A 25,624-nucleotide genomic window follows, 5' to 3' on the forward strand; every position below is an offset into this window, starting at 1 on the left:
GTACATCTTAACATTCCCTCAATATCTGAAGGTATAAGATCTACCTTATGTTTTTTGGTGTTCCATCGTGCAGAAAGACCACGATTATGTCAGAAAGACCAGCCTCAGTTGATGCTACTATTATAAACGATCTGTAAAGAACAACCTTGCACATCTATCTGACCCTAATGCTGCACACAGGGACATAGGAAATTACTCAAAATTTCCACCTGCTACTGGGCGTGCTCGTCCTCAAGTCAGTAACTTTGTAGCATCTCTCCCTGTGTCTATAATCTTTGCTTGCCCTACCATGCTTTGCTAGGCTGATGAATTGCTAGGTCAAGGGTAAGTTCATCTAAAATTCTGGTTATTCTTGGGATGCCTGGCTGGGTCTGTCAGTAGAGCCTGCGACTCTCGGGCTTGGGACTGTGAGTTTAAGACCCGTGTGGGGCACAGAGGTAACTTAAAAATAAAACCTTTTAAAAAAAAAGTATGGTCGTTCTTGCCAAAATGGTCCTCCAGACCAGCCTGCCCTGATTCACCCTTCCACCAGCACCCGATGAGAGTGGCTGTTTTCTACTCTACTAGCTGCCACAGAGTAGTTAGCAATTTCTTTGGTTTTCGCCAAAGAAGTCGTAAGCGAAAAACAGTATCTCACTGGTTTTGATTTATGCTAAGTTATGGGTGAAAATGAGATCTGTCTTATACTTAGGGACACTTGTATGTTTCTTCAGTTTGCTAGTTCATGTCCTTTGTCCAATTTGATTTGAACTGAAAACAGAACCTCTATTTTCCTGCTTAAAACTTTTATTGGTGACCCACTGTATATGATAAAGTCTGACACCCCTAATATGACAAAAAGGGACTATGACCCAGCCCCTTCTAAGCCTTCTTTTATATGGTTGCTCCCCTTGCTTCAAAATTGATGGTCTAGGCAACATCTGGTTGTTTGTGGTTCCCAGCCTTGTGTCTTCTTCAATACAGATTCACTGAATTATTGGAGAAACACCAACTTTCATAGAAGTCACCATAACTAAAGAACTAACATGAAGGGCACCTGGGTGGCTGAGTCAGTTAAGTGTCCGACTTTGGCTCAGGTCATGATCTCACAGTTTGTGGGTTTGAGCCCCGCATCGGGCTCTGTGCTGACAGCTCAGAGCCTAGAGCCTGGAGCCTGTTTCGGATTCTGTGTCACCCTCTCTCTCTGCCCCTCTTCTGCCTGTTCTCTCTCTCTCTCTCTCTCTCTCTCTCTCTCTCTCTCTCTCTCTCTCTCTCTCTCACACACACACACACACACACACACACACACACACACACACACACACACACACACATAAACATTTTGGTGTGCCTGGGTGGCTCAGCCAGTTAAGCGTCTGACTCTCAATCTCGGCTCAGGTCCTGATCTCACAGCTTGTGGGTTCAAGCCCCACACTGGGCTCTGCACTTACAGTGTGGGTCCTGTTTAGAATTCTCTCTCCTTCTCTCTCTGCCCCTACCCCACCTGTGCTCACTCACTCTCTCTCTCAAAATAAATAAATAAACTTAAAAATATTAAAAATAAACATTTTTTAAAAAAAGAACTAGCATGAAACATTCAACTGTTTCCTCAAGTATTTTATTTTGTTCCTGTCAATCCTACTTATCAGGGACCATTTGTAAACAGTGTCTTTTGTGGCTTCTGCTAGTTTATATCGGTAACGATATCGAGATTATCTTCTAGCTGGCTCTTAACTAAAGTTTTCCCTACAATTGAGGTATTCTGACAAGGAAAATGTTAGACTGTGTGTGGGTTGCAACGTTCACACCAGGAGTTTAAAGCGAACTACAGGGGCACCTGGGTGGCTCAGTCGGTTGAGCAGCCGACTTCGGCTCAGGTCATGATCTCGCGGTCCGTGAGTTTGAGCCCCGCGTCGGGCTCTGTGCTGACCGCTCGGAGCCTGGAGCCTGTTTCAGATTCTGTGTCTCCCTCTCTCTGACCCTCCCCTGTTCATGCTCTGTCTCTTCCTGTCTCAAAACTAAATAAAACATTACAAAAAAAAAATTTTTAAGTGAACTGCAAAAGAAGAAGCCGGTCCAAAGAGAGGCCACGGTCAGCAAAGCTGCGCCCACTCTGGAGAAACCGTCCAATGTTGGCATATGCTAGGAGAGAGCCCCCCCTCCCCCGCTGGATTTCCCACTGACCGCACTTCTAACTTAACACCACCACGCAGCTCTCTATCCCAACCCTGCTGAGCGTGAAGTCATTACTTTCCGTGTCACATCCCAACCTTTCCAGAAAGTTAGGGCCAAAAAAATACGCACACCCAATGTGCCGCTGAACCAAGTCTCCACCCTATAGAAAAAAGTATAGACAAAGGATTCACTACTTACGCAGGGGCCAGAGGCACGGTTATTTGTAACAGCATACGCTCAAGGGAACGCGGTACGGTGGATGACTGATTCTCAGCAAGAACCTTACCTCCGTTAAAAAATTAAGGGGTGCCTGGGTGGCTCAGACAGTTAAGCATCTAACTCTTGATCTCGGTTTAGGTCATGATCTCACAGGTTCGTGGGATCAACCCCTGCATCAGGCTCTGCACTGACAGCGTGGAGCCTACTAGGGATCCTCAGTCTCCTCTCTCTCTGCTCCTCCCCGCCCCTCCCCCCCCGTAAGTAAATATTAATTAAAAAAATTTTTTTAAGTGCAAGAAAAAAATGATACGAATGTGTTCAACTCTGTGAAACCATTAAGAAAGAACGTAAGCAAGTGTGTATAAGCGATCGTAATTTGTAAGGGTGTCAGGTAAATTTTCTGTTTTGAAACTTGAACGGAATCTACTATTTTCATTTAAATAACCTCTCTCAAATTTGCTACTTAGAATCGAAATACAGAATTATGACCATAATTACCTCATACCGGGATGCAGTCAGTCTGCGATGAACGTGTTAAATGACTTGTTTAGAGACATTTTGTTAAAGACATGACGAGAATTCAACACACAAGAGCCCGCCAGCCTTTCCAGAAACCGACAGGACCATGGCCGTGAGTGAAGGCACACTGTTGTGAGCATCTCTGTAAATATCCACCTGACCCAGATCTATCACATGATGTTTCAGTCGTTCACGAGGCAGGTGAGATTATCCTCACTGTAGTGGCACATCTCCTGGTGATGAATCTTTCCAGTTGTCCATGCACGAAATAGGGTTTTGTGCACTGATGGATAAATTGCATAACTTTTCTTTTCTTTTCTAACATAGGGATCTGGTACTGTAAAATGAGGTTGTGGAATTATAGTTCATAGCCTGCTTCATACAATCGTCACAGAAATGTCTGGAGGTATAATTAGCACGGTTCTCAAACTACTGCATTAAACGACCCCTTCCTGTGTGTTGAGAAGCGGTGAAAAGCCCTTTCCACGGCCTTCCCCGACAATTTATAGAGGCAGGAAGCAGCTTCCTACAATCTCAGACCACCTCACAGCTCCCAAGAAGCTAGGAAATGTACAGCCTAGCCACACGGCACAGAGCAGCCTTTCAGAGGACACGGAGATGTCGCAATGCCATACGGGAGACATTTATTCTCTTCAGAAACCCACACTTGTTTGAGGACAAAAATACACAAACATTACAATAATCTTCCAGGCCAAACTTCTATCTGTCTGAACGTCGTTAGCACTGCTCCCTGACTTTCCTCATGAAGACCCCTCACAACATTGCTTAATTATAACTCACTGTGATTGGATGGGAAGGTCCCCCCAGATGCTTGGGGTCAGCATCCACGCCCTCCTTCCCCAGGTCAGACTGCCCCTCGGAGCAGGTGCGTGGTACCCAACACTTTCTTTCATGCATGTGACTTCATTAATACCTCACTCATTTTTATATTCACACAATGCCCCCGACCCAACTCTTCCCTGGGGAACAAAAAAAGGAAGAAGGAAGACCTTTAAAATGGACCTTCACAAATCATTTGATTCCTATGTGGGCTCATGGTCTGTTTTTCTCCTAGGGTCCCTTGATATTTCTAGTCGAACAAACCCCACATTCTAACTGCCCGACATCTTCCCTAAAACTTCTACAATTCAACAAGGAAATCAACAACAACAAAAATCAATCAACTGACACACAGGAAGAACTCATTTATAGAGAGAGAGAGAGTGTGAGAGAGAGCACGCTTGGCAACTAGGGAGAGGGGCAGAGGGAGGATCTTAAAGCAGGCTCCACGCTCAGTGTGGAGCCTGACATGGGGTTCCATCCCAAGGCCCTGGGATCGTGACCTGAGCTGAAATCAAGAATCAGACGCTCAACCGACTGAGCCACCCAGGCGCCCCAAGAAGAACTCGGTTTTTTAAGAGACAAGTTGACAAACATCATGTAGGTATTTTTCTTTGTTTGGGGGACGCTGGCATTAGTCACTGAGACCATCGAGTCTTCTTTCCAACACTGTCTTCCTGATGAGATCAGCTTTCTGAATTCAAGCGTGTTCCACACCGATCTCACCTGGATGTATGTACATCTTAACCTTTTCACTCTTGATGCCTGAACATCAATTGGAACGGCGATATTTCCAAGCAAAGCCCAGGAGACTTTGAAGTGAGACAGGCTTGCGTCCAAGTCCTCTAGGGCTTTACCATTAACCAGCTGGGTAATCCGGGGCAAGTTACTGACCCTTCCTCAGCCTCATTATCCTCATCTATAAAACAGATGTTAGCCGTAACAGACTTGTAGGACTAGAGAAGCTGTAAGAGCTGCACTGTGGCTGCTCTGGTATTTGTCATCCAGCACCCACTGATGACCCATTCCTGACCATCAGCTATTACCATCAGGATGTTTACAGTGCATCAAAGGCAAAGGGAAAAGGCCAGATTTTTCTGGGGAAACACGGGGGGCCCACGTGGACGTCTATATTAAAGTGGTAATGGAGGAAGAAAGGTGCAGGTGTCCAATCAGACCGGATATGGAAGTAAAATTGGGACCTGATTCCAAGATACCCCCAAAATGAATGAGGATTCATCTCATAGCGTCAGTGTGCTTTGGGAGGGGAAGCCCGTTAGGGCAGAAAGGAGGCGTTTGGTGCCTACATACTTATTTGGGAGACAGTGGGAAGGTCTGCAGAGTGCTGGCCCCGGGGTGGAGATCTTCACAGAACTGAATTTCTGAGTTCAATGGCATTCTGCTCTTGGCCCATGGCGACTGGAGTCCAATGCCACCCTATGGATGGAGCCAGCAAAGGTCTGAGAATTTAATGAACTTAGGAGACATCAGATCGTCAGGCAGGATAAATGAGTGCTCCAAGAAGAAGAGAGAAGGGAAAGAATGAGAGGGGGACTAGAGCTAGGGAAGAGGAGAAAAGACAGACGACAGCATTGCACATGAGAAGACGTGACCAACGCCAGTGAGAACGGGGTCTGCAACTGGGGAGACGCACGGGGCCTGCTGGCATGCAAGCAGGTGACAGGAACAGTCCAGAACCTCGGAGAGCAAGAGATACACCGAAGGAGACAGCACAAATTGTTGGTGGAAGAAACTGGCACGGGGACTGAATTTCTGATCAAGACATCAGCGGGAGTGCGGGAGGGGAAGCAGAGACACGGTCTGAGGGCTGGGAACAGAGCTGTTCCTTTCTGCAGAGACCCTATGGGACTCAACCAGTATTCATTCATTTAACCAAAATGGCAGGCCACAGAGTGCCTTCTCGTGGTCTTAGGAGTCTCGGTTCCAAGTGGTCCCTTCCACTTTGTCTTGTGAGTTAACTGGCAATTCTTTTCTGTTTGTAGAACAGAACTGGCCTCAGACTCTATGGCTTATGTCCAGGCGGTCTCGGACAGAGTGACCAAGGCCCCCTCTTTGCCCAACACAGCCCTGTTTCATGCTTACTGTCTGTCCTCTTCTAAGCAGAAATGGCATCCCATTGTACTATCAAAAACGTCCACGTTTGGAAAATACAGTATATGGTCATCCTGTTTACACCTTTCTTTACCGTTGAGCATTCTGACTTGCCACAGATCTCTAATTTTCAAAAAATCTCTGATTTTCAAAATAACTACACCCACGTTATTTCCACCAACCACCCCCCGCCCGAACGCCTTTTTATAAATCACACATATTTTTGCCTCTGGTGTAGCAAAGGACAAACAGGATGAAGTATTTCCTCAGAAGCCATTGTGTTTGTTCGCTTAATTGTAAATTCATAGAGAGGAGGAAATACTTTAGTGAGCTAACTCACTGGTACCTTAGGAAAACAGGGGACAAGATCCAGCTTTGTGGAATTGTATGACGGGTCCAAAAGCAGGCTCCTACACCCAGGATCTAAACAAAACTACCTAAATCTAAGACAAGCTCACCAGAATTGTCACTTTGTACCTACACCATTTCCAAAGACAAACTATAAAATAAGTCTTTCCTTATTCTTTGGTGCTTGTTGGGTTTTGTTTGTTTGGTTTTTGTTTGCTTTTATTTTGAGAGAGAGAGAGAGAGAGAGAGAGAGAGAGAGAGAGAGAGAGAGAGAGGCACAGAGAGGCGAGAATCTCACGCAGGCTCCACACTGTCAACATGAAGTCCAACACAGGGCCTCGATCCCGCAACCGTAAGATCGTGATCTGAGCCAAAACCAAGAGGCGGATGCCCAACTCTCTCCAAGAGCCACCCAGGTGCCCTTCGATGGTTGGTTTTTAATGCATTTTCAGAAAAAAAAGAAGTTACGACGATAAAACTTACTTAGAACGTATTATGTGCGAGGTACTATTCTAAGAGCTTTCCAACATTAATTTCTTTTCCAACCCTCGCAACTTTATGAGGTGCCAGTGTTATTCCTATTTTCGACGAGGGAAATGAGCCCACAGAGTACAAATAACTTGCCTGAAGTAACCTGGGGGTTGGGCGGCTAGGTCTGCACCCTAACCACGCACCGAAGCACACCTCTTCTGATAAACACCGGATGGCTGGCGCCCTTTCGGAATCAGTTCTGCAAAGGTCCAGCTGTAAATCTAGCAACCGCTCCAGAAGCCTGTGTGCCCAACGTTCGCTTGCCCCATCTACACATACTCTGTTCCCAGATGCCGCAGAGCATACAGACGTCAAGTTCCGCTGAAAACCTGAACATGATGGCTCTGAATGGTATTTGTCTGGGGCCCGTATCAACGTACTCTCTCTTAGCCATTCAACAAAAAGAAAGCATGTGCCGTGGGCATGGCATTGAACCAGACGCTGTGAGGCACAAAGATGTGTAAGATATTAACGGTGACCGTTAAGGGCATTCAATAAAGACTCACGCTGTGACTTCCATCGTCAGTTTTCATGGATGAACTCCTTCTTCCTTCACATTTTGGCTTTACAGAGATGGTGTCAGGGAAGGAAACTGTTCTAGGACATCCCTGTTAAGTGTAGATGAACGCCATGTTCCAAAGCACTCATGAATCACGAGTGCCCATTCTCATGGATCCAAAATGCAACATAGGTGATAAGACTTCAAATTCTAGCTGTGCCATTGCTAGCTACAAATTATTCAGCCCCTCCAAGCCTCAGTAAAATTTGCCTCTCCTCTTTCAGCTCTCGTAAACAGGGGGACTCATATAGTTGCAGCTACCTCCCTGACTTTTTAGTTCAATATGTACTTATTAGGCACCCACACTGTCAGGTGTTTGCTCAATCCCGGGAGACGAGGAAAAGGCAGGGTCTCTGTCATTAAGGATTTTATAGTCTTGCCACCTAAGAGTGATGGATATAGATCACTTGAAGAGGAAACAATGATATCTTTACCATCCCAGCCCTAGGAAGGTATTGATGTCCAGAGTCTTTAGCCTGTATTTATTAGAGACTTTTTTCTTTTTTTTAACTGGGCCTTATAAGTCTATTTTGCCTTCCAACTCCGAGGTGTTCCCTCTGAGGGTCATGATGGATCTCCAGGTAAGAATATTCTTTGCCTCTCCATGCTCAGCTCCTTTCTTAAACTGAAGCCTCCAGGGGCAGCTGCGCAGCTTATTCGGTGAAGCGTCCGACTTCAGCTCAGGTCATGATCTTGCAGTTCGTGAGTTCGAGCCCCGCGTCAGGTTCTGTGCTGACGGCTCGGAGCCTGGAGCCTGCCTCGGATTCTGTGTCTCCCTCTCTCTCTCTGTCCCCCCTGCCCCCACTTGCGTTCTGTCTCTCAAAAATGAATAAACATTTTTAAAAAATTAAAAAAAAAAAAGAGAAAGAAAGAAACTGAAGCCTCCAATCACCCAAAGAGAACGTGGGATCTAGCCAGATGCTGAAGGCTAGACAGCTTGCTTTGATGATTTCTTATTAAAATCAGATGCTAAACAGCGCTCCGATTATTTGCATGTTTGTTTTTCCTAGTCACAAGTAATGTCATTACTGAAAAATGTGTGGAAATATATTTATTTGGCTTAACAGTCACTGTGCTGATGTTTCTATTTCCCTTGGAATGCCACAGCCATGTTAAGGCAAACTTGGCATCGTGATAGACTCCAACCAATCATAAGAAAACACCTCCCTCCTGCTCATTTCCCATTTGGGGGACGACTACCTATTTCTCCTTCTCTCTCCTGGCCAAACCTCTTAAAAGAAGCCTACTTCCTCTGGGGCGCCTGGGTGGCTCGGTCGGTTAAGCATCTGACTCTCGTTTTCAGCTCAGGTCATGGTCTCACAGTCCATGAGTTCGAGCCCGGGCGCGTTGGGCTCTGCACTGACAGCGTGGAGCCTGCTTGGGATCCTCTCTCTCTCCCTCTCCCTCTCTCTCCCTCTCTCTCTGCCCCTCTCCCACCCACGCTGTCTCTCTCAAAAAACAAACTTTAAAAAATAAAGAAGTCTACTTCCTCTTCTCTCGTTCACGCCTCAACCACAGGCTATCTAAATGCCAGCCAGGTAGCTTCCCCAAAACCGTTCTCCCCAGAACACCAATGACGAGTTGTCACTCAACACACAGGATGCTCCTCCGTCCTTGCCATCCCGTCAGGACCTGCCAGAGTTGACCCTTCTCCTTTCCTGAACACTTTCCTGTTCTGCACAGGTGATAACTACCAGCTCCTCCCGGTTTTTTTCCTAGCTCTCCAGCGGGCCTCACCTGTCTTCCGGAAGCTTCCACTGCCTCTGCACATAACTTACAGGGCAGTGGTCTTCCGGGTGCTCTTCCTGCAGCCCTTCTGTGCTTCTCACTTTGTATCTTCCCCTTGGAGTTCCCACCCCAGGGCTTCAAACGCATAAGCAGGCATGACTTCCAGATCTCTCCTGATCTCAGTTCTCTACATCCAGTAGCCTTCTATGTTGGGCATCTTGGAAGCACATGAAAGCCACCCTACCCCGAAATCCATCATCAATTCCCCCACCAACCCACTCATCTTCAGTGTCCCCGATGGAGTGGTGCCTCTACCCATCTTACTACTTGGCGAGAAGCCAGACTGGTGCTTTCCTCTTCCCTCACCCTCCCCATCCGACCTGTGCTCATTCTGTCTCCTAAAGATCTCTTGCAACGGTCCACCGTCTTCGGTGCCTAATGCCCCCATCCTAGTCTGGGACTGTCTTCATCTTTCCCCAGCCTTACAACCAACCACCTGCTTCCTCCCACCAACAGCATCCTTGTGACCCACATCAACAGGAATGCTCAAAATCCCACTTGATTCCAGGAGAGCAAGGAGGGGTCTCCTTAAGCGTATCATAGTCTCCTCTCATTCCACAAATACATACAAGCAGTTATATCATGAAGCTGACGACAACATTTGGTCGCACTCCAAACTTTGCCCAGGCTCAAAGAATGATCTTGCTAAAAGGCAAGTCTTCCAACGGCTTCAGTAGGACGGGGCACTGAGGTCAAGTCCAGACTCTGTAAGAGACCCCGTGAGGCCCTTCACGAGCAGATCCTTGCAGATCCTTCTTTCTCCTCATTTTTCACTACTCTCTGCTTCTCCCCCTCAGCAATCCTTCTCAAACCCAAGCCTCTCTTTTAAGCTGTGGATTGGCAATCTCTCCTCCTCTCTTCTCCAGACGCTCCTACACTTTTCTTTCCACCAGGAGAGAAGACTTCCTCACATTCATTGCCTCAGGCTTTGGTTAAACAACCATTTCTCTGGGGCACCTGTCCTGGTAACTTGTAACTCAGCTGGGTTTGTCTAATTTGAGGGTTTTTTTTAATGTTTATTTTTGAGAGAGACAGAGAGAGACAGAGAGAGAGGGAGACACAGAATCCAAAGCAGGCTCCAGAATCTGAGCTGTCAGCACAGAGCCCAATGCTGGGCTTGAACTCATGAACCACAAGATCATGACATGAGTTGAAGTCGGACACTTAACTGACTGAGCCACCCAGGCACCCCTGTCTAATGTGAGTTCCTGCAGCCCCTGTGTGTCTCCTCTAATATCACAGACACTTGACTGTAATTGCTGGTTTTATTATCTATTTTTCCCTCAAGATCACAACCTTTGGGAGGCAGGGGTCAGATATCTACTTGTTGTGGTATTTTGGGGGATAATGGCGGTGCCTGGCACATAAATCAATGCAACCTGCCAAGCTGCTATCCTTACTGAACCCTCCATGGCTCACAGACGTTTAAAAACCTAAGCTCTGACCAAGTAGATAATGTTACCTTGTTAGTTTGAAATGGGGACTCCACGGGGCCACTGACGTTAGGGTAGGAGGGCCTATGCCATCTCTCTCGCAAGGGCACATGTGTCTGTTCAACAGCATCAATGTTTGCAATGTACTGATTTCACCCCTCTGCCTGAGTGGGACGAATACGAACTTCCCGCTCCAGAGCTGTGCCAGCGATGGTCCCCAGGGCCCTTACAGTGGGCAGAGCTGGTCTTATGCTGGATATAGAGGCAGTGATTCCATTTGCTAACAGTGCTCTTTAATCCTATGCTACAAAAGGATGTCGACGTAAGCCTCCATGAAAACCGTAGGGTTTCTCTCTCTCCTCCAAGAAGCATATGCACTGCCCTTATCACAGGACCTGCTAGGAATCCCTAGAGGACAGGAACTGGCAGCGTGGGGTTCACCTGCCAAGCAACCACCCCGGATCTCAGCGACAGGCTCCTTCTGAAGAGCTCAGAAGCCCGTCACACCAAGTCCAAAGGCGGAATCCAGTTCCAATTTAGACGATCTTCATGACCCAAGGAGTGTTATTCAAAGAGCAACACTTCCAGAGATATGGGCTTGCCAGGAAGGGATACTTGGAGACTAGTGATTCCTAATGTCATCAATGACTCTGGTGAATTGGTGCAAGAAATAAAGGAAGAGGAGTCCGGCCCTGAGGGAAAGGGGCAGCCAGCAACCAGATGAAGTAGTGAGCTAACAAGCCAGGCTTCAGGGCTGGCTCTTGTTGGGCTGGGAGCTTTGGAGTGAGGAGAACCTACCGCAGAAGGGCAGATGGGCTCAGGGAGAGGAGCTCCGTGCTCACAAGACTGCCTGCAAGTGTCCCGCCCAAGGACACCATGACCCCGGTATCGTGTTGTACGGAAAACGCTGGGCAAAAGCGTGTGGGCTATTCCTGGACCCCGTCGCGAACATGAGGGGAGTTTCCAGTGTATTCAGGCCTGGCCCTTCACTACTGCTAGCAGTCAGGGGGGCTCACACCAACAGACTGCTGTCAGGATTCACCGGTCCCCGGTCATGTGACAGGGTACCAGGTCATCAATTACCCCTATTGCCAAGTTGTGGCCTTAGCCCAACACTAAGGAGGTAGACGTGTCCAAAGGTGCAGTGAACGATTAAAAAGCAACCTCTGATTCTCTATGAATCAGATTGTGGTCCTTTAAAGGTGTGATGGACTGAAACATCTCACTTTGGAAAAAGAAAATAGAGAATCTTTCTAAGAAAATGTTAGGTCAGTAATTAGTTGAATGCTAAAACCAAAGAGAAAAGTTCCATTTATTTATTTATTTTTAATTTTTTTTTTTAATTTTGTTTATTTATGTTTTTGAGAGACAGAGACAGAGCATGAGCTGGGGACAGAGAGAGGGGGAGTCACAGATTCCGAAGCAGGCTTTCAGCACAGAGCCCGACGTGGGGCTCGAACTCATGAACCATGAGATCATGACCTGAGCCAAAGTTGGCCGCCCAACCGACTGAGCCACCCAGGCGCCCCCCATTTATTTTTTTTAAGTTGATTTATTATTTGAGACAGAGAGAGAAAGAGAGAGAGAGAGAGAAGAGAGAGAGAGAGAGAGAGAGAGAGAGAGAGAGAGAAAGGGTGTACATACACCAACAGGGGAGGGGGTGAGGGTGAGGGTGAGGGAGAGAGAGAATCTCAAGCAGACTCCTTGCCCAGCCTGGAGCCCAACACAGGGCTCGAACTCACGAACCATGAGATCGTGACCTGAGCCAAAATCAAGCATTGGTCAGTTGACCGACTAAGCCACCCAGGCGCCCTTCCTTTTGTTTCACCATTAAAGACGGCAAGTTAAATCGGCACAAAATTTGGCAAATAAGATATGTGTGTCTATTAGTGGATCGGATCGTTTACCACATTTTCAACAATTTCCTGACTTATTCCTCCACCTCAGCCACCAGTTCCGTGGTTTTAGTCTGTTTTAGGTCTACTTTGAACATCCCCAATTCAAGACACAGCTGTGTACCCAGAGGCTCCCGCCGTTCTAGCTTGCTTCTGGCCACCGGTCCCACGGATTGTTTTCAAATTCGACTCCCTTGCAACCTAAAGTCTATGCACTTTTCTCACTGGGCTCAATTCACTGGGCCTTTGCTTTTTCATCCAATCCAGAGTCAATACTGTAGCGGGTTAAACTGTATCCACACAAAAGACGTGTTTAAGCCCTAACACCGTGCCCGTGTGTGTGACCTCATTTAGAAATAAGGTCTTTGCAGATATTATGGAGTTAGAGGTCCCTGGATGATTCAAGATGATCCTGGATAGAGGATCCAATGGCTGATGTTTTTCTAAGAGAAAGGAGAGGGGGGCCCCGGCGACACAAAGAGACATGGGGGAAAGGCCATGTGCAGACAGAGGCAGGGACTGGAGTGATGGAGATACAAGCCAAGGGACGGCTGGCTGAGGACAGCCCGGCAGCCACCAGGAGCTAGGAGAAAGGCATGGAACATTTACACCACCACTCCCACCGCCCCACCCCCCAGCTTCCAGGAGGAACCAGCCTTGCTAACACCTTGATTTTGGACTCTGGACCTTCAGAACTGTGAGACAACACGTTGCTGTAGTTCTAAGCCACAAGCGTGTAGTGATTTGTTACTGCAGCCCTGGGAAACGAATACAGACGCCCGAATCGCCTCTGCTCCCCACCCCCCTTTTTCATCCACCTGGCAAAATGCCAGCACTTGATGGCCCCAACTGTCTACCTCATCCAGAGCTGTACTTGGACAGCCAAAGCCACTGAAGCAGTCACTGTTGCCACGTAGAGTCCTAATCTGAAATTGGCCTGACTCTGCACGTCCCTGTCCTCCCCTCCCCATGAAGAAATGAGCAGACTTATTATCTGGAAAAGAGCAGCCCCCAGACGGGGTCAAGCCGGACTCCCGCCCTGTGCAGCCAGACCCTCTGGTGGCCTGGTTATTTCACGCGGGAGTTTCCATGCCTTTGCTGATTCGAGCCCTGCAATCTGTGCCTTGTACCCCCCCTCTGCCCCTAGCTTCTCAGCACCTCACCCACCCGCCTCGTCTCGTCTATCTTCCTCCTCGTCCTCTCTACCGGATCCCTCACGCCCGCTTCTCACTCTTACGTCACTTTCCCTGTACGATGACAACCAATCAGAAGGCACACACAGACAGCCCCTCGCAACCCAAGCACACGCACAAGCCCCTGTAGACACACGTACGTTTCTTCCAGCATCTCTCCTGTAGTATGTCTTCTTACTACTTCACGGCCAGACTCCTCCGAAAGCTCACTCCCATCGTCCCCCGTTTTCTATGAATTCCTCACTCCACACTAATCTGACATCTCTCCCCAAAGAATCCACCCAGACGGCTTTTGCTAAGTTATCAATGATGAGCTCCAGCTGATCAGAATCACACCACCCCAGACAATGTTCTTCCGCACCGCCCCAGCCCCCTCACGGCACTGAACGTGGCTCATCACACCCTCCTTGAAACATTTTCCACTCCTGGCTCCTGTCACACCGCATTCTTCTGTTTTTCCTCCTACCTCTCTAGCCACCGCCTTCTCTCTTTTTTTTTAAATCCAAGTGCAACCATACGGTGCTAGGTTACGTTCAGGTGTACAACGTCATGTTACGGTTCGGGGGCGCTCATCAAGATAAGCACCTGATCCCCTTTATCTATTTCACCCACCCCCACACCCCACCTCACCCTTTGACAACCACCAATTAAAAAAGGAGCAGAGGACCCGAAGGGACATTTTTCCCAAAAAACCCATGGAGATGGCCAACAGACACAAGAAAAGATACCCACCATCACCAATCACCCCAGGGAAATGCAAATTAAAACTACAATGAGATTATCACCTTACACCTGCCAAAGTGACTAAGCAAACAACCAAAGCAAAAAAAAAAAAAACCCTTGTGCTCTGTTGCGGGGGATGTACACTGGTACAGCCACTGTGGAAAACCGTGTGGAGGTTCCGCAAAAAATTAAAAATAGAAATACTGGGCCACCTGCCTGGCTCGGTCAGTAGAGCATGCGACTCTTGATCTCACGGTTGTGAGTTCAAGCCCCACGTTGGGTACAGAGATTACTTAAACATAAAATCTTAAAAAAAAAATATATATAGAAATGCCCTATGATCCAGTAATCCACTACTGAATATCTACCCAAGGAAAACAAAACCACTAATTTGAAAAGATACGTGCATCCACAAGTTTATCGCAGCGTTGTGTACAAGGCCAAGATATGGAAGCAGCCAAACTGTCCATGGATAGATGGATGGATAAAGAAGACGGGGTGTACGTATACAATGGACCATTACTCAGCCATAAAAAGAAGGAGATCTGGGGCGCCTGGGCGGCTCTGTCAGTTGAGCGTCCGACTTCGGCTCAGGTCACGATCTCGCGATTTGTGAGTTCAAGCCCCGCATTAGGTCCTGTGCTGACAGCTCAGAGCCTAGAGCCTGGAGCCTGCTTCGGATTCTTTCTCCCTCTCTCTGCTCCTCCCTGTTCTCTCTCCCTCTCTCTCAGAAAAATAAAATAAAATAAACATTAAAAAATGTTTATAATAAAATAACATAAAAAAGAGATCTGCCACGTGCAACAACATGGATGGAGCGAGAGGGTATAATGCTAAATGAAATACATCAAAGCCACTGCCTTTCGATTCTCCTTTATAAGTTCATACTCCTCTTTCGGTCACTAGTAATGATAGTCTTCCTTTGTCTTTAAGACTGTCTTTGGCCCTGTTTTCTTTCCATTCTTTCTGTTCTGTACTAGTTCCTTAGACCATTTCCTACATGGGCATCACTCTAATTAACACGGATGTGCAAAGACCCAAGATTTATGGACCCAGTGCAGACGTCTTCGTTGCATTCCATATAATCAACTCCCAACTTTAGACATCACAAAACCAACTCAAATCTAACCTGCAATCCGAATTCCATCTCCCCCCCCCCCCCCCACTGCCAATGACGCACAGGCTACCACCATACCCCCTAACCCAACACTAGAGTATCAAACATGACCTTTCCCTCTGTCTCCCTCCTAAATCCAGCTTGTCATTAAGTCCTGTCACTTGTCCCTTATAACACCCAAATTCATCTACTTCTACTAGCAAATATTAGTCCAGGTTACTGTCATCTGCACGTGGCCTAATTGGTCTTCCTGGAGCCACTCATACCCTTGTCTAATTTGCTGTGCAGGATGAAGGCCCAGTGACAGTCCACTCTTTGGTGACCTCTCCAGCCTCAGCTGATATCACACTCCTAGCTCTCTTAATTCCCTAGCCACTGGTCTTTCTTGCTTTCCCAGCCAGTTCATCTCTATTTCTTCTACCACAGGGCCTTTGCACAGGCTGTTTTGCTGCCTGGCGTGCTCAATTTCCTTTTTTAAAAAAATTTTTTTAATGTTTGTTTATTTTGGGAGAGAGGAAGTCAGAGTGTGAGAGGGGAAGGGGCAGAGAGGGGCAGACACAGAATCCGAAGCAGACTCCAGGCTCTGAGCTCTCAGCACAGAGCACGATGGGGGGCTCAAACTCGTGAACCATGAGATCATGACCTGAGCCGAAATCAGATGCTTAACCCACTGAGGCACCCAGGTGCCCCTGGAAGGCTCATTTTCTAAATTCTTGCTCCTCTCCTGGATTTCAGCTCAATTTTCTCTTCCTCAGGACAGTTTCTTTGAGCCCTCAGACTGAGCCAAATTTCCCTCTCCTTCTCCCAAATGAGTACCTCTCCTTCACTGCCCTTAACCACAATTGCGATCCTACCTGTATCCTTCTGTTTTGATCGCCTGCCTCCCCCCACTACACCGTGCGTGCCACAAGGTCACGGACAAGGTCTGGTTTTGCTCACCGTCATATCCCCAGAGCAGGTACAGTTTCAGTATGCGTAGGTATTCAGTAACATTCTGTAAATTTTTTTTTTAATTTTTAAAAATATCACGTTGCTCAAGGCCCTAGGTACGAAGAAAAGCTTAGAAGCACAAAGGGAATTTTGGCACGTTGTAGATTTTCAGGGCCAACCCCCTGCAGCTTGTGATTTTCTGTCAAGAGGAAATAAAAGCATAATTCGGTGGCATCTTCATAGTTTATCCCTGCCAGTTCTATTTCTCTATAAATACAGTCCTCATTTTCAAGGAATTTGGAGAAGACGGTTGCAGTGGACTATTTTGGGGAGGCGCTGGTCTGTTCTACTTCAGGGGGGCTATCACTTGTCTTTGTTCCCAGAGCAGCCGTGGCCAGCACTGCTGACTCCACGGAAGAAGCTGGGTGTGTCAGGCTAACTGCCTGGCAGGCCCTGGGCACGGCCTCTGAGGACAGGCTGCAAAGCCTGTAAAGTTCACCTCCAGGAGGACCCGTATTTTACGGTCTATCCATTACTGTTGTCTCCCTATGTCATGGCATGGTGATGTTCCAGTGTTTTCACCCCCACCCAGAGCGCAGCTCGGGGTCGTGGTGCTACAGGCCTTGTCAGGACACTGGCCTTCCGCCTGGAATAGGAAGGCTGTATGAGTGGCGCGAGATGTGGAGATCTTCAAAAGATTCAGGCAATCGTGGGGGCGCCCGGGGGGCTCAGTCGGTTAAACGTCCGACTCTTGGCTTCGGCTCAGGTCATGATCTCATGGTTCATGAGTTCCAGCCCCCACGCCGGGCTCCGAGCTGACAGCGCGGAGCCGGCTGGGGATTCTCATGCTCCCTCTCTCTCTGCCCCTCCCCTGCTCTCTCTCTCTCTCAAAATAAACACACTTCAAAAAAAATCCATGCAATTGTTGATGCCAAAATTGAGGAAAACGTTAACATCATAATTTCCCAATGTAGTTTCCTTCCTGTTATACAACTTACAAAGGAAGATTTCTGGGCATGTCTCTGAAGATGTGCTATGCACAGACACACATGAGCCCTAACCTGACACCCAGGAAAACCACAGGATAGCTAATTATGGCAAATTATAAGGGCACTTCACTGTGGAAATAAAAACAGGCCAAGTATGGGCTACGTTAATGTCTTTTTCATATATTTTTTAGGAGCGCAATTTGAAATACAAATGCACAAAATGGATGTAACATACGGACTTCTTCTCTGTAGTTAAAACTGTGGACATTATCTTATAAATGAAAGAACAATACATCTGCACACATACAAATCTATGCACACCAGCTAAAACTGGCCGACCATTAACAATCCCATCATCAACCGACCCTCTCGTATATATAACGTTTGACTCTTATCGACACGTAGAAAAGTGTGCATTTTCAACTCCTACTTGAATATACATACAATTTATCATCTTATGCGCCCTTATGCTGCCATTTTTTTTTTCCTCCTCTGGGCCAAGAATTGGCACAAGTCTCTCCTTTCCAAAAATGAGGAATAATATTTCCTTATCCAGTTAAGTACAAAGTATACTGAACTGTAAACCATTGACTTTTTTTTTTTTTTCAAACTGGAATAGTTTCACTCATTCCATGTACCCATCCATCTATTTGGATATAAAGATATTCCACAGTACATCCCTCTACCTTTTCTACTTTAGGAGCTGAATGTCTCTTAAAGAAAAAAAAAAAAAACACAACACTACATACAAATATCGCATTCAACTGCCAAGTTAATCAGGCCAGAGGGATAAGAACTTGCTAAGAATAGTTAATGATAAGAACGATTCAAACCACAACTCTGCCCGTCATGTGTATGTCTGTTTTTCCTCCCCTAAATGAACAAAGTGCTCAACCTTTTCATGATCCGTGAGTAATGTGATGTCACTATTTTTGCATCTGTCAAAGGACTAGTTTTCCAACATCCCGAAGAAGTCAGCACGCCTGATCTTTGCATGCAGGAAGCATCCAAGCTTTACCTTAAGGTCTTGCCAAATGGACAAAACAAAGCTCTTGATGTGCCGGGAGGAAAGGCATCTACCAACACCCTCATTAGGGGATTCGTGCTGACGAATGGCCATTCGTTAATTGCATGTTTGTTTTATTATAAGCCATTTTCCACAGCAAAGTCAGGAAGACCGTCAAAAGGAATCTCGTGGAAATGGTTATTTTTTCCAGTGCTTACAGAACGCTCCCTCTTTCTTTCTTGTTCAAGTGTCTTACACCTCACTGTGCCTAAAGGATATATTTAAGATTTCTCCTCTTGGAGGCCATGATCTAGTCTCACCCCAGCTGGGTGGACACGGGGGAGTCACCCACTGAGGTTTCTGCTTGCCCGTCAGTCTCTCAGTAGCGGTTAGAAATGCATGAAAGGCCTCCAGGTTTTAGTACAGCTGTACAACGACCACGAGGGTGCAGAACGAAGTCAGGTGAAGGGTCTCCGTCCCAGGGATGACAGTTTAGAGATTCATGGAGTTCAGAGGTTCGCTCTCATCTCAAGAATTAACTTATTCTAGCAACAGGGGCATTGGGGCTTCCATCGAAGGAAGAGTCAGAAAACACGAACTTGAGATGTCCACGAGAACCGTTTAAGATGTCAAGACTTTTGGGGGCACCTGGGTGGTTCAGTTGGTCAGGCGTCCAACTGTGGCTCAGGTCATGGTCTCGTGGTCTGTGACTTCGAGCCCCGCGTCGGGCTCTCTGCTGTCAGCGCAGAGCCCGCCCTGGATCCTCTGTCCTCTCCCTCCCCGCCCCTCCCCTGCTCGGGCTCACTCTCCCTCAAATAGAGACAAACATTTTAAAAGACAAAAAGATTTCAAGACTTTTTGCAACTTTCCTGTGTTCGCTATTCTCTTTCGGGTTCCCCAAAGCAATTAGCGTTGAAATTCCCAGATCTGTGGACTCCAGCTCAGGTACAACAAGCACCCCATCTCCTACTTGAGGGTTAGTCCTGGGGGTGGGGAAAAGGAGCAGAGGAGGTGATGATCCTGAGGAGGGGAGAGGATGGGTTGAATTTTTGAGGATGAAGAGGAAGGAGGAAATAAAGCCCTGGAGTGTAGGCCTGGAATGACCCGGGCATTCGATGAGCAAGATCAGAACAAAACGAACAAAAAAAGCATCTGCGTAGCTGTTCCATCAACTTCTTTCAAATCCGACAGGGTGAAATCAGACCTCTTCCCATATACACGTCCCTCTGCACACTCCTACTCATTTAAAATATATCCACATAGCATGCCACATAAACTCATAATTTTAAGTCACGTCAAGTACTATTCTTACCCCTCTTTTACAGATGGGAAAACTGAGGTACAGAGTTGAATAAACTGGGCAAGGTCACGTAACTACCAAGTATCAGAGCTGGGGCTTGAACCCACACAGTCTGACCCCGGAGTCTCTGCTCTGTACTCCTCAGCGGTGCTGACTTTCCTCCGATCCCTTTGCTGCCCATTGAGCTGTCTCTGCCATTACCGTGATCTCTGTCTCCATTCTCCTGTGTTTTCCTGCCATGTCCAATAATCATTCATTCAAGATTTTTCCGCCATGGCATCACCTACTCTCATCTGCCAAAGACCACATAGAACTTATTTTCTGCTGTGTGCTGATTTTTACAGGAGCGGTAAAAATAAGGGTGAACAATGAGAAACAGATTCTCGGGGGTGGAAAGAAAGCATTCTACTACCGAAAAGGTGGAGTTCTAAGCCCATATTTATAGCTCCAATACAAGTGGCTGATTAAAAACACAACAACCAAAAACCTGAGACGCAAGAAAACACACAGGGATCCAAAAGCCATTTCCAATCGCCCTGCAGAATTATTAAACACAGGAGCAATTCTAGGGCTTGATTTTCCTTCCTTTGGGTCAGACAGCTCACAATGATTAAATTCTACTAATTAACATACAGAGTTGAAGTCAACAAACTCCCAATGCGAAACGAAGGAAAAAAAAAAAAATCTTACCTGCAGATGTGTGTTTGAACTTTTCGCTTTTCTTCTTCCTCCACTTCCAGGGCTTGAAAATCCTCCCCAGGTTGGCAAACTTACTCCTCCTCCGGATGGGTGGGGTGTGGGTACCTGGCACGAGGGAGTCAGAACGCATGGCCGCCAGCCTCTCCACTTCCTCCGCTGTTTTCCCCGAGAAAGAGATGGAAATAGAGAGAGAGAGGGGGGAAAAAAAAGTGTTAAAATGGGATCCTCACAGATGGCCAGCGTTTTCCATGGTTACAGATAACAGAAACCACATGACTGAGGCTCCGTTTCTCTTTTCTGCCTCGTGGGTTGGAAGTCACCCCGACGGGTTCTGAAGGCTGGAGACGGTCCGCCAGAGCCCTGAGGATCTGGGGCACCCCCAAATGTACCCAACCTCAACTCGCACCAGAGGAAGCGGTCAATGAGGTGGCGGGAACAAACCCTCTTGACACATCAGATCTCACATAAGACTGGGCAGATGCCATCGCTGTAACACGGTCTGCTGAGACCAGAGGAGGGACAGAAAGCATTGACCAACTGTCTGTTTCAACGCCAGTGTCTCCACTGCCATGACTCTCCTTCCTGTTTTGCCCAGAACCAAAGCAGCACTGGAATCTGTTGAAGTGAGTGTCTCCACCTTGGATGGACGGATTGTAGAATCGCTCACCCTTCAGCAGGCTTTACAACTGCTCTAGTCCCCCTAGGGTTTTTTGTTCCTGGTGTTTTGCTTAAATAATAATAATAATAATAATAATAATAATAATAATAATAATAAAGATTCTTAGAAATCGGGATCGGAGACTGACTTGAAGGGACACCTGGATTAATCCCGGTAACTTCACATGTGAGGACACGAAGACCTTCAAACTCGTAACGCCCAGTGGACACCTTCTTTAGAGGTCACAATCACCTTGACCTCCTTCATCACTTGTGAAGACGCAACTCTTTTCCAACTTACGTGAGAATCTGCATACCCCAGTGAGGGACATATACCCAGGTTTGACTTTCTAAGACAGAAAGAATTAGGAAAAAAAAAAAATAATAATACTCCCCTTGGCAAAATCAGGAGGGTGAGAGACACTCACTGTTCTAGAAAGTCAGGCTACATCTAGAGCCATGGGACTGACCCAAAACCACTCTGTTGGGCCTCTATCACCATCTTCGGAAAAATCACGCAGGCTTTGGCAACACAGGCTTCCTCCGAAACTCCATCTCATGGCCTGGCCTGGTAGTCTGCCTGAGACGGTTTTAACTCAAGAGACTCACTTACGCAAGAAATATATAGGGCATCTCCACCATGTGCCAGGCGGTGCGCTTGGTGACAGAGAGGACAGGTTGGCAAAGGCTCCTGACAGCAAGACTGAAGGGAAGTAGATGTATCTGGGAGATGTCGGGGAGCGAAACCAACAGGACATAGTGGGAGGGCCCGAGGGACAGGAGGTAGATCATTCCTAACGGCCAGACTCACGCCAGTGGAGTGACCCCCTTTGCTGACGGAAACAGGGAACACAGGGAAGGTGCAGGTTTGGTGTTGAGGGCAGCAACAATGTGGACGTGTTGCAAAGTGATGGCCCTTAAACCTCTGACTCCATGGTTACATGCATGGCAGCTCCTTTTTTTTTTTAATGTTTATTTTTGAAAGAGAGAGATAGAGCATGACTGAGGGAGGGGCAGAGAGCGAGGGAAACACAGAATCCGAAGCAGGCTCCAGGCTCCGAGCTGTCAGCACAGAGCCCGACGCGGGGCTCAAACTCACAGACCGCGAGATCATGAGCTGAGCCAAAGTCGGACGCTTCACTGACTGAGCCACTCAGGCGCCCCAGAAATCATTCTCTTTAAATGGTATCTGCTGCTTGGGTGGGTGCTTCTTCAACAATGCTCAGTAGCTGAGTCGCTATAGGGAGATCAGCCTTGGAAGCCAAGCTCCCCTGAGAAATATAATGGTAAGGGTGCAAGCCGGATAATTTCCAAATGTGGAAATTACACACTAAGGGTTTTTTGTCTCCAGGAAAGAAGCAAAGTTGAGACAGTCCAGTGATTTCATTTTCACAAGATCACTTTCTCCTTCACATCCATCACCTTGTTTCCTTGTTTCTTTCCTTCGTCTCTAATGAGTGTTGCTCGTCCAGATTTTGCAAGACTCCAAACCTACATTCCCAACCCCAGTCTCCAGCTTTCAAACCTATTTATTTTTTTAATTAAAAAAAAATGTTCATTTTTGAGACAGAGAACGCAAGTGACGAAGGGGCAGAGAGGGGGGGGGGGGACAGAGGATCCAAAGTGGGCTCTGTGCTGACCGCAGCGAGCCCAACATGGGGCTCGAACTCACGAACCACAAGATCATGACCTGAGCCAAAGTCAGATGCTTAACTGACCGAGCCACCCAGGTGCCCCAACCTATATTTTACACTATCGCGAGAGGACTCTTCCAGAAGCCTGCTTTTCCCAGAAGTTTTTGGTGGCTTCCCGCAACTTAACAGTAGAGAGTTCTGACTTTCTGTCTTGGCCTCTGGAACCTCCATCTGAGTGGCTTGCCCAGAATTATCTGCCAGTTTCTCCCTCAACACACACGGTAGCCAAAATGGAAGTCTCGCTCACCAACGGTCCCATCCTGGGATCTGCAGACCCCAATAGGCCATCATACACCACTGAAAATACATGCACGAGTTTGAGCCCATCTTGGTATCTGCCCTTGGTTGGGAGAGTTTCTACCTTTCTTTTGATTCTCTAATCTAAGACACAATAGATAAAAAATTTTAAAGTACCCAGTTTGAGACGGCTCCGAATGTAGCCATCCTGAAATATCTTCTATGAAAGGTTTGATACAGGAAGAGATTATATACTGAATCCCTCAAAAAAAAAAAAAAAAAAAAAAAGAACTCAAGGTGTAAGTTATTCAGGACTGGTACCGAGATTTGCTCTCCCAGTTGACATCCAGTAACAATTTGTTAAATAATTTGAGCACGTTTGATTCGGTCCGTTGACCGTCTTGCGATCCGTTATCCACGGATCCCATTATCCACGTCTCACAAAGGATAAAATCAGAATCGCTAGCTGCCTGAAGAAAAATGCACCGCCAGGACCAAAAAGCGGTGTCATAATCACATCTGTTTAAAAATGAATAAAAATTATTCTGAAATTACATTAAAATAATTACAACAAGTTAGGAGTGCCTTGGAGAAACCCAGAGTGGCAAGGAGCTGACAGAGTTTTCTAAAGGTGTAATTAGAACTCCATAGTTAAATGGATCTTTAATAAGTACATTATGAAATGCAGGGTGTTTAGCCTGTTTAAGTACAGATTATTGAGCAGACTGGATTACTCTAACTGATTTATAGTTTCATCAGCCACATTACATTCTCCCCCAATTCACTTGACAATAGGGGTTGGTTCCCAGCCTGTCTACTTTGCCACTGGATAAGGAAATCTAGGAGGTTTACGAGTGAGGATTGGCACCCTAGGGTAAGGATGGGGAGAAAAGCAACAGAAAGTAAAACAGGACTCTGAATAAAGTGGTCTCCAAGGTCGCGGAAGCACGGGAGAGAACAGGATGGGGACCAGGGGACAGGAAGGGCACACAGGCCAGGCGCGTTGAATACAACAGCCTTCTTTTGCCACCGATGATGAAAAGGCTCCTTTGCCCAAGCCCACTGCTCTGGAACGTGGCTTCCTCATGCTGCAGAGAGAGGAGACAGCTGTCCGGAGAAACTGCTCACTTAGACATGAATCAGCTCGAATGTCAACTGCCAGGCCAGCATGCTGAACCAAAAGGGAGGAGGTGGCCGGCTGAGCTGCTTCAGAGATCTGCAGGAGAAAGGGGAGGACTGGCCAGATGAGCTCTGGGATCTTTCCAGGGCCTCCAGGAAAACGCTCTTCTAAGGGACCAGGCAGCCTGGGCTCCCTTTCATGACATGTCTGGGATTAGCTTCACTCAGAGGGAGCAAAATCGTTGATGGACATGATTTTTCTTTCCCTTTAGAAAAGCAGAAGAGAGGAGCCTGGGTGGCTCAGTCGGTTGAGCGTCGGACTCCTGATCTCGGCTCAGGTCACAATCTCGCAGTTTGTGAGCTCGAGCCCCGTGTCGCTCTGCGCTGACAGTACGGAGCCCGTTTGGGATTTTCCGTCTCCTTCTCTCTGCCCCTCCCTTGCTCACACTCTCTCTCAAAAATCAATAAACATTAAAAAAATAGAGAGAGGGGCGCCTGGGTGGCTCAGTCGGTTAAGCGTCCGACTTCAGCTCAGGTCACGATCTCGCGGTCCATGAGTTCGAGCCCTGCATCGGGCTCTGGGCTGATGGCTCAGAGCCTGGAGCCTGCTTCCGATTCTGTGTCTCCCTCTCTCTCTGCCCCTCCCCCGTTCATGCTCTGTCTCTGTCTCAAAAATAAATAAACGTTAAAAAATTTTTTTAAAACATATAGAAAAGCAGGAGAGAAAAGACTTAATAGACGCACGATTTCCATTATGGAGAACCCAAGCACCTGTATCTGCATGTGCCTGAAGCCTGTCCCTTCTGGAAGCCTGGGTTGCTCCTGGTGGGCTCTTAAAGCATGCAACAGGGGGTGGGCAAAGCAGGGGGCACTTCGCCTAGCACCCTTACCATTCTATTTCTCATGGGGGCTCGGCTTCCAAGGCTCATCCAAAGGAAGAACTCCAACCCAGGAGTCCTAGAAAGTGTCAGTCATACAATTACCCACTGAGAAGTTCAGAAGCCACAGGGCCTATGCTATCTGATGCCTATAGTCATGAACGGAGGCAGAAAGACCAGGATCTCTGTCTATCCCTCCTCCCCCTGAGACCTCTATGTGTGCCAAGTGCTCCTTGGAGTTTTGGAGGACCCAAGATTCTCGCAAATTAGATACCAGCCTCGCAACCCAAAGTGAACTCAGAAATAGAAAGCTTATGTAGCCGGATCTGATAATATGCACTCCTTCCAATTCCATGAGGAGGGGATGTCGTGTCCACATTTCAGCATCCTAGGAGTGGTGGCCAAAGATGGGGGTGGAGGGGAGGTTGGTGGGCAGTTGATGATGCTCAACTGCCCAGGGCCGAACCCCACCCCCCACCTTTCTGCCATACTTTTCTTCACAGCTGCCAGATGGTGTCATACAAGTACCCAGCCACACAGGAAATTCTCCACGACTCTGTCTTCCCCCTTTGGAAACACATACTTGTGCTTTTACGGAGATACCTTATGGCAGGGAAATGAGGAATTAATATGAATTATCAGGCCAAAAGGGCAGAATTTTCACCTTTTCACTCTGTAAGTGAT

The 25,624-nt window shown here is 47.3% G+C and overlaps 1 protein-coding gene across 9 annotated transcripts in view; it reads right to left on the reverse strand.

Annotated features, from left to right (window-relative positions):
- PHACTR1 (phosphatase and actin regulator 1) overlaps nucleotides 1-25,624 on the reverse strand; it is a 561,384-nt gene that overhangs the window by 191,631 nt on the left and 344,129 nt on the right. For all 9 annotated transcript variants that reach the window (XM_053904899.1, XM_053904898.1, XM_053904896.1 and 6 more), the window contains one exon: nucleotides 20,347-20,511. In XM_053904899.1, coding sequence (XP_053760874.1) covers nucleotides 20,347-20,511 — 165 coding nt within the window. The remainder of the gene's footprint in view (nucleotides 1-20,346; nucleotides 20,512-25,624) is intronic.

Source organism: Panthera pardus, unplaced genomic scaffold (genome assembly GCF_024362965.1).
Source record: "Panthera pardus isolate Hobbes unplaced genomic scaffold, ASM2436296v1 HiC_scaffold_17, whole genome shotgun sequence".
NCBI lineage: Eukaryota > Metazoa > Chordata > Mammalia > Carnivora > Felidae > Panthera > Panthera pardus.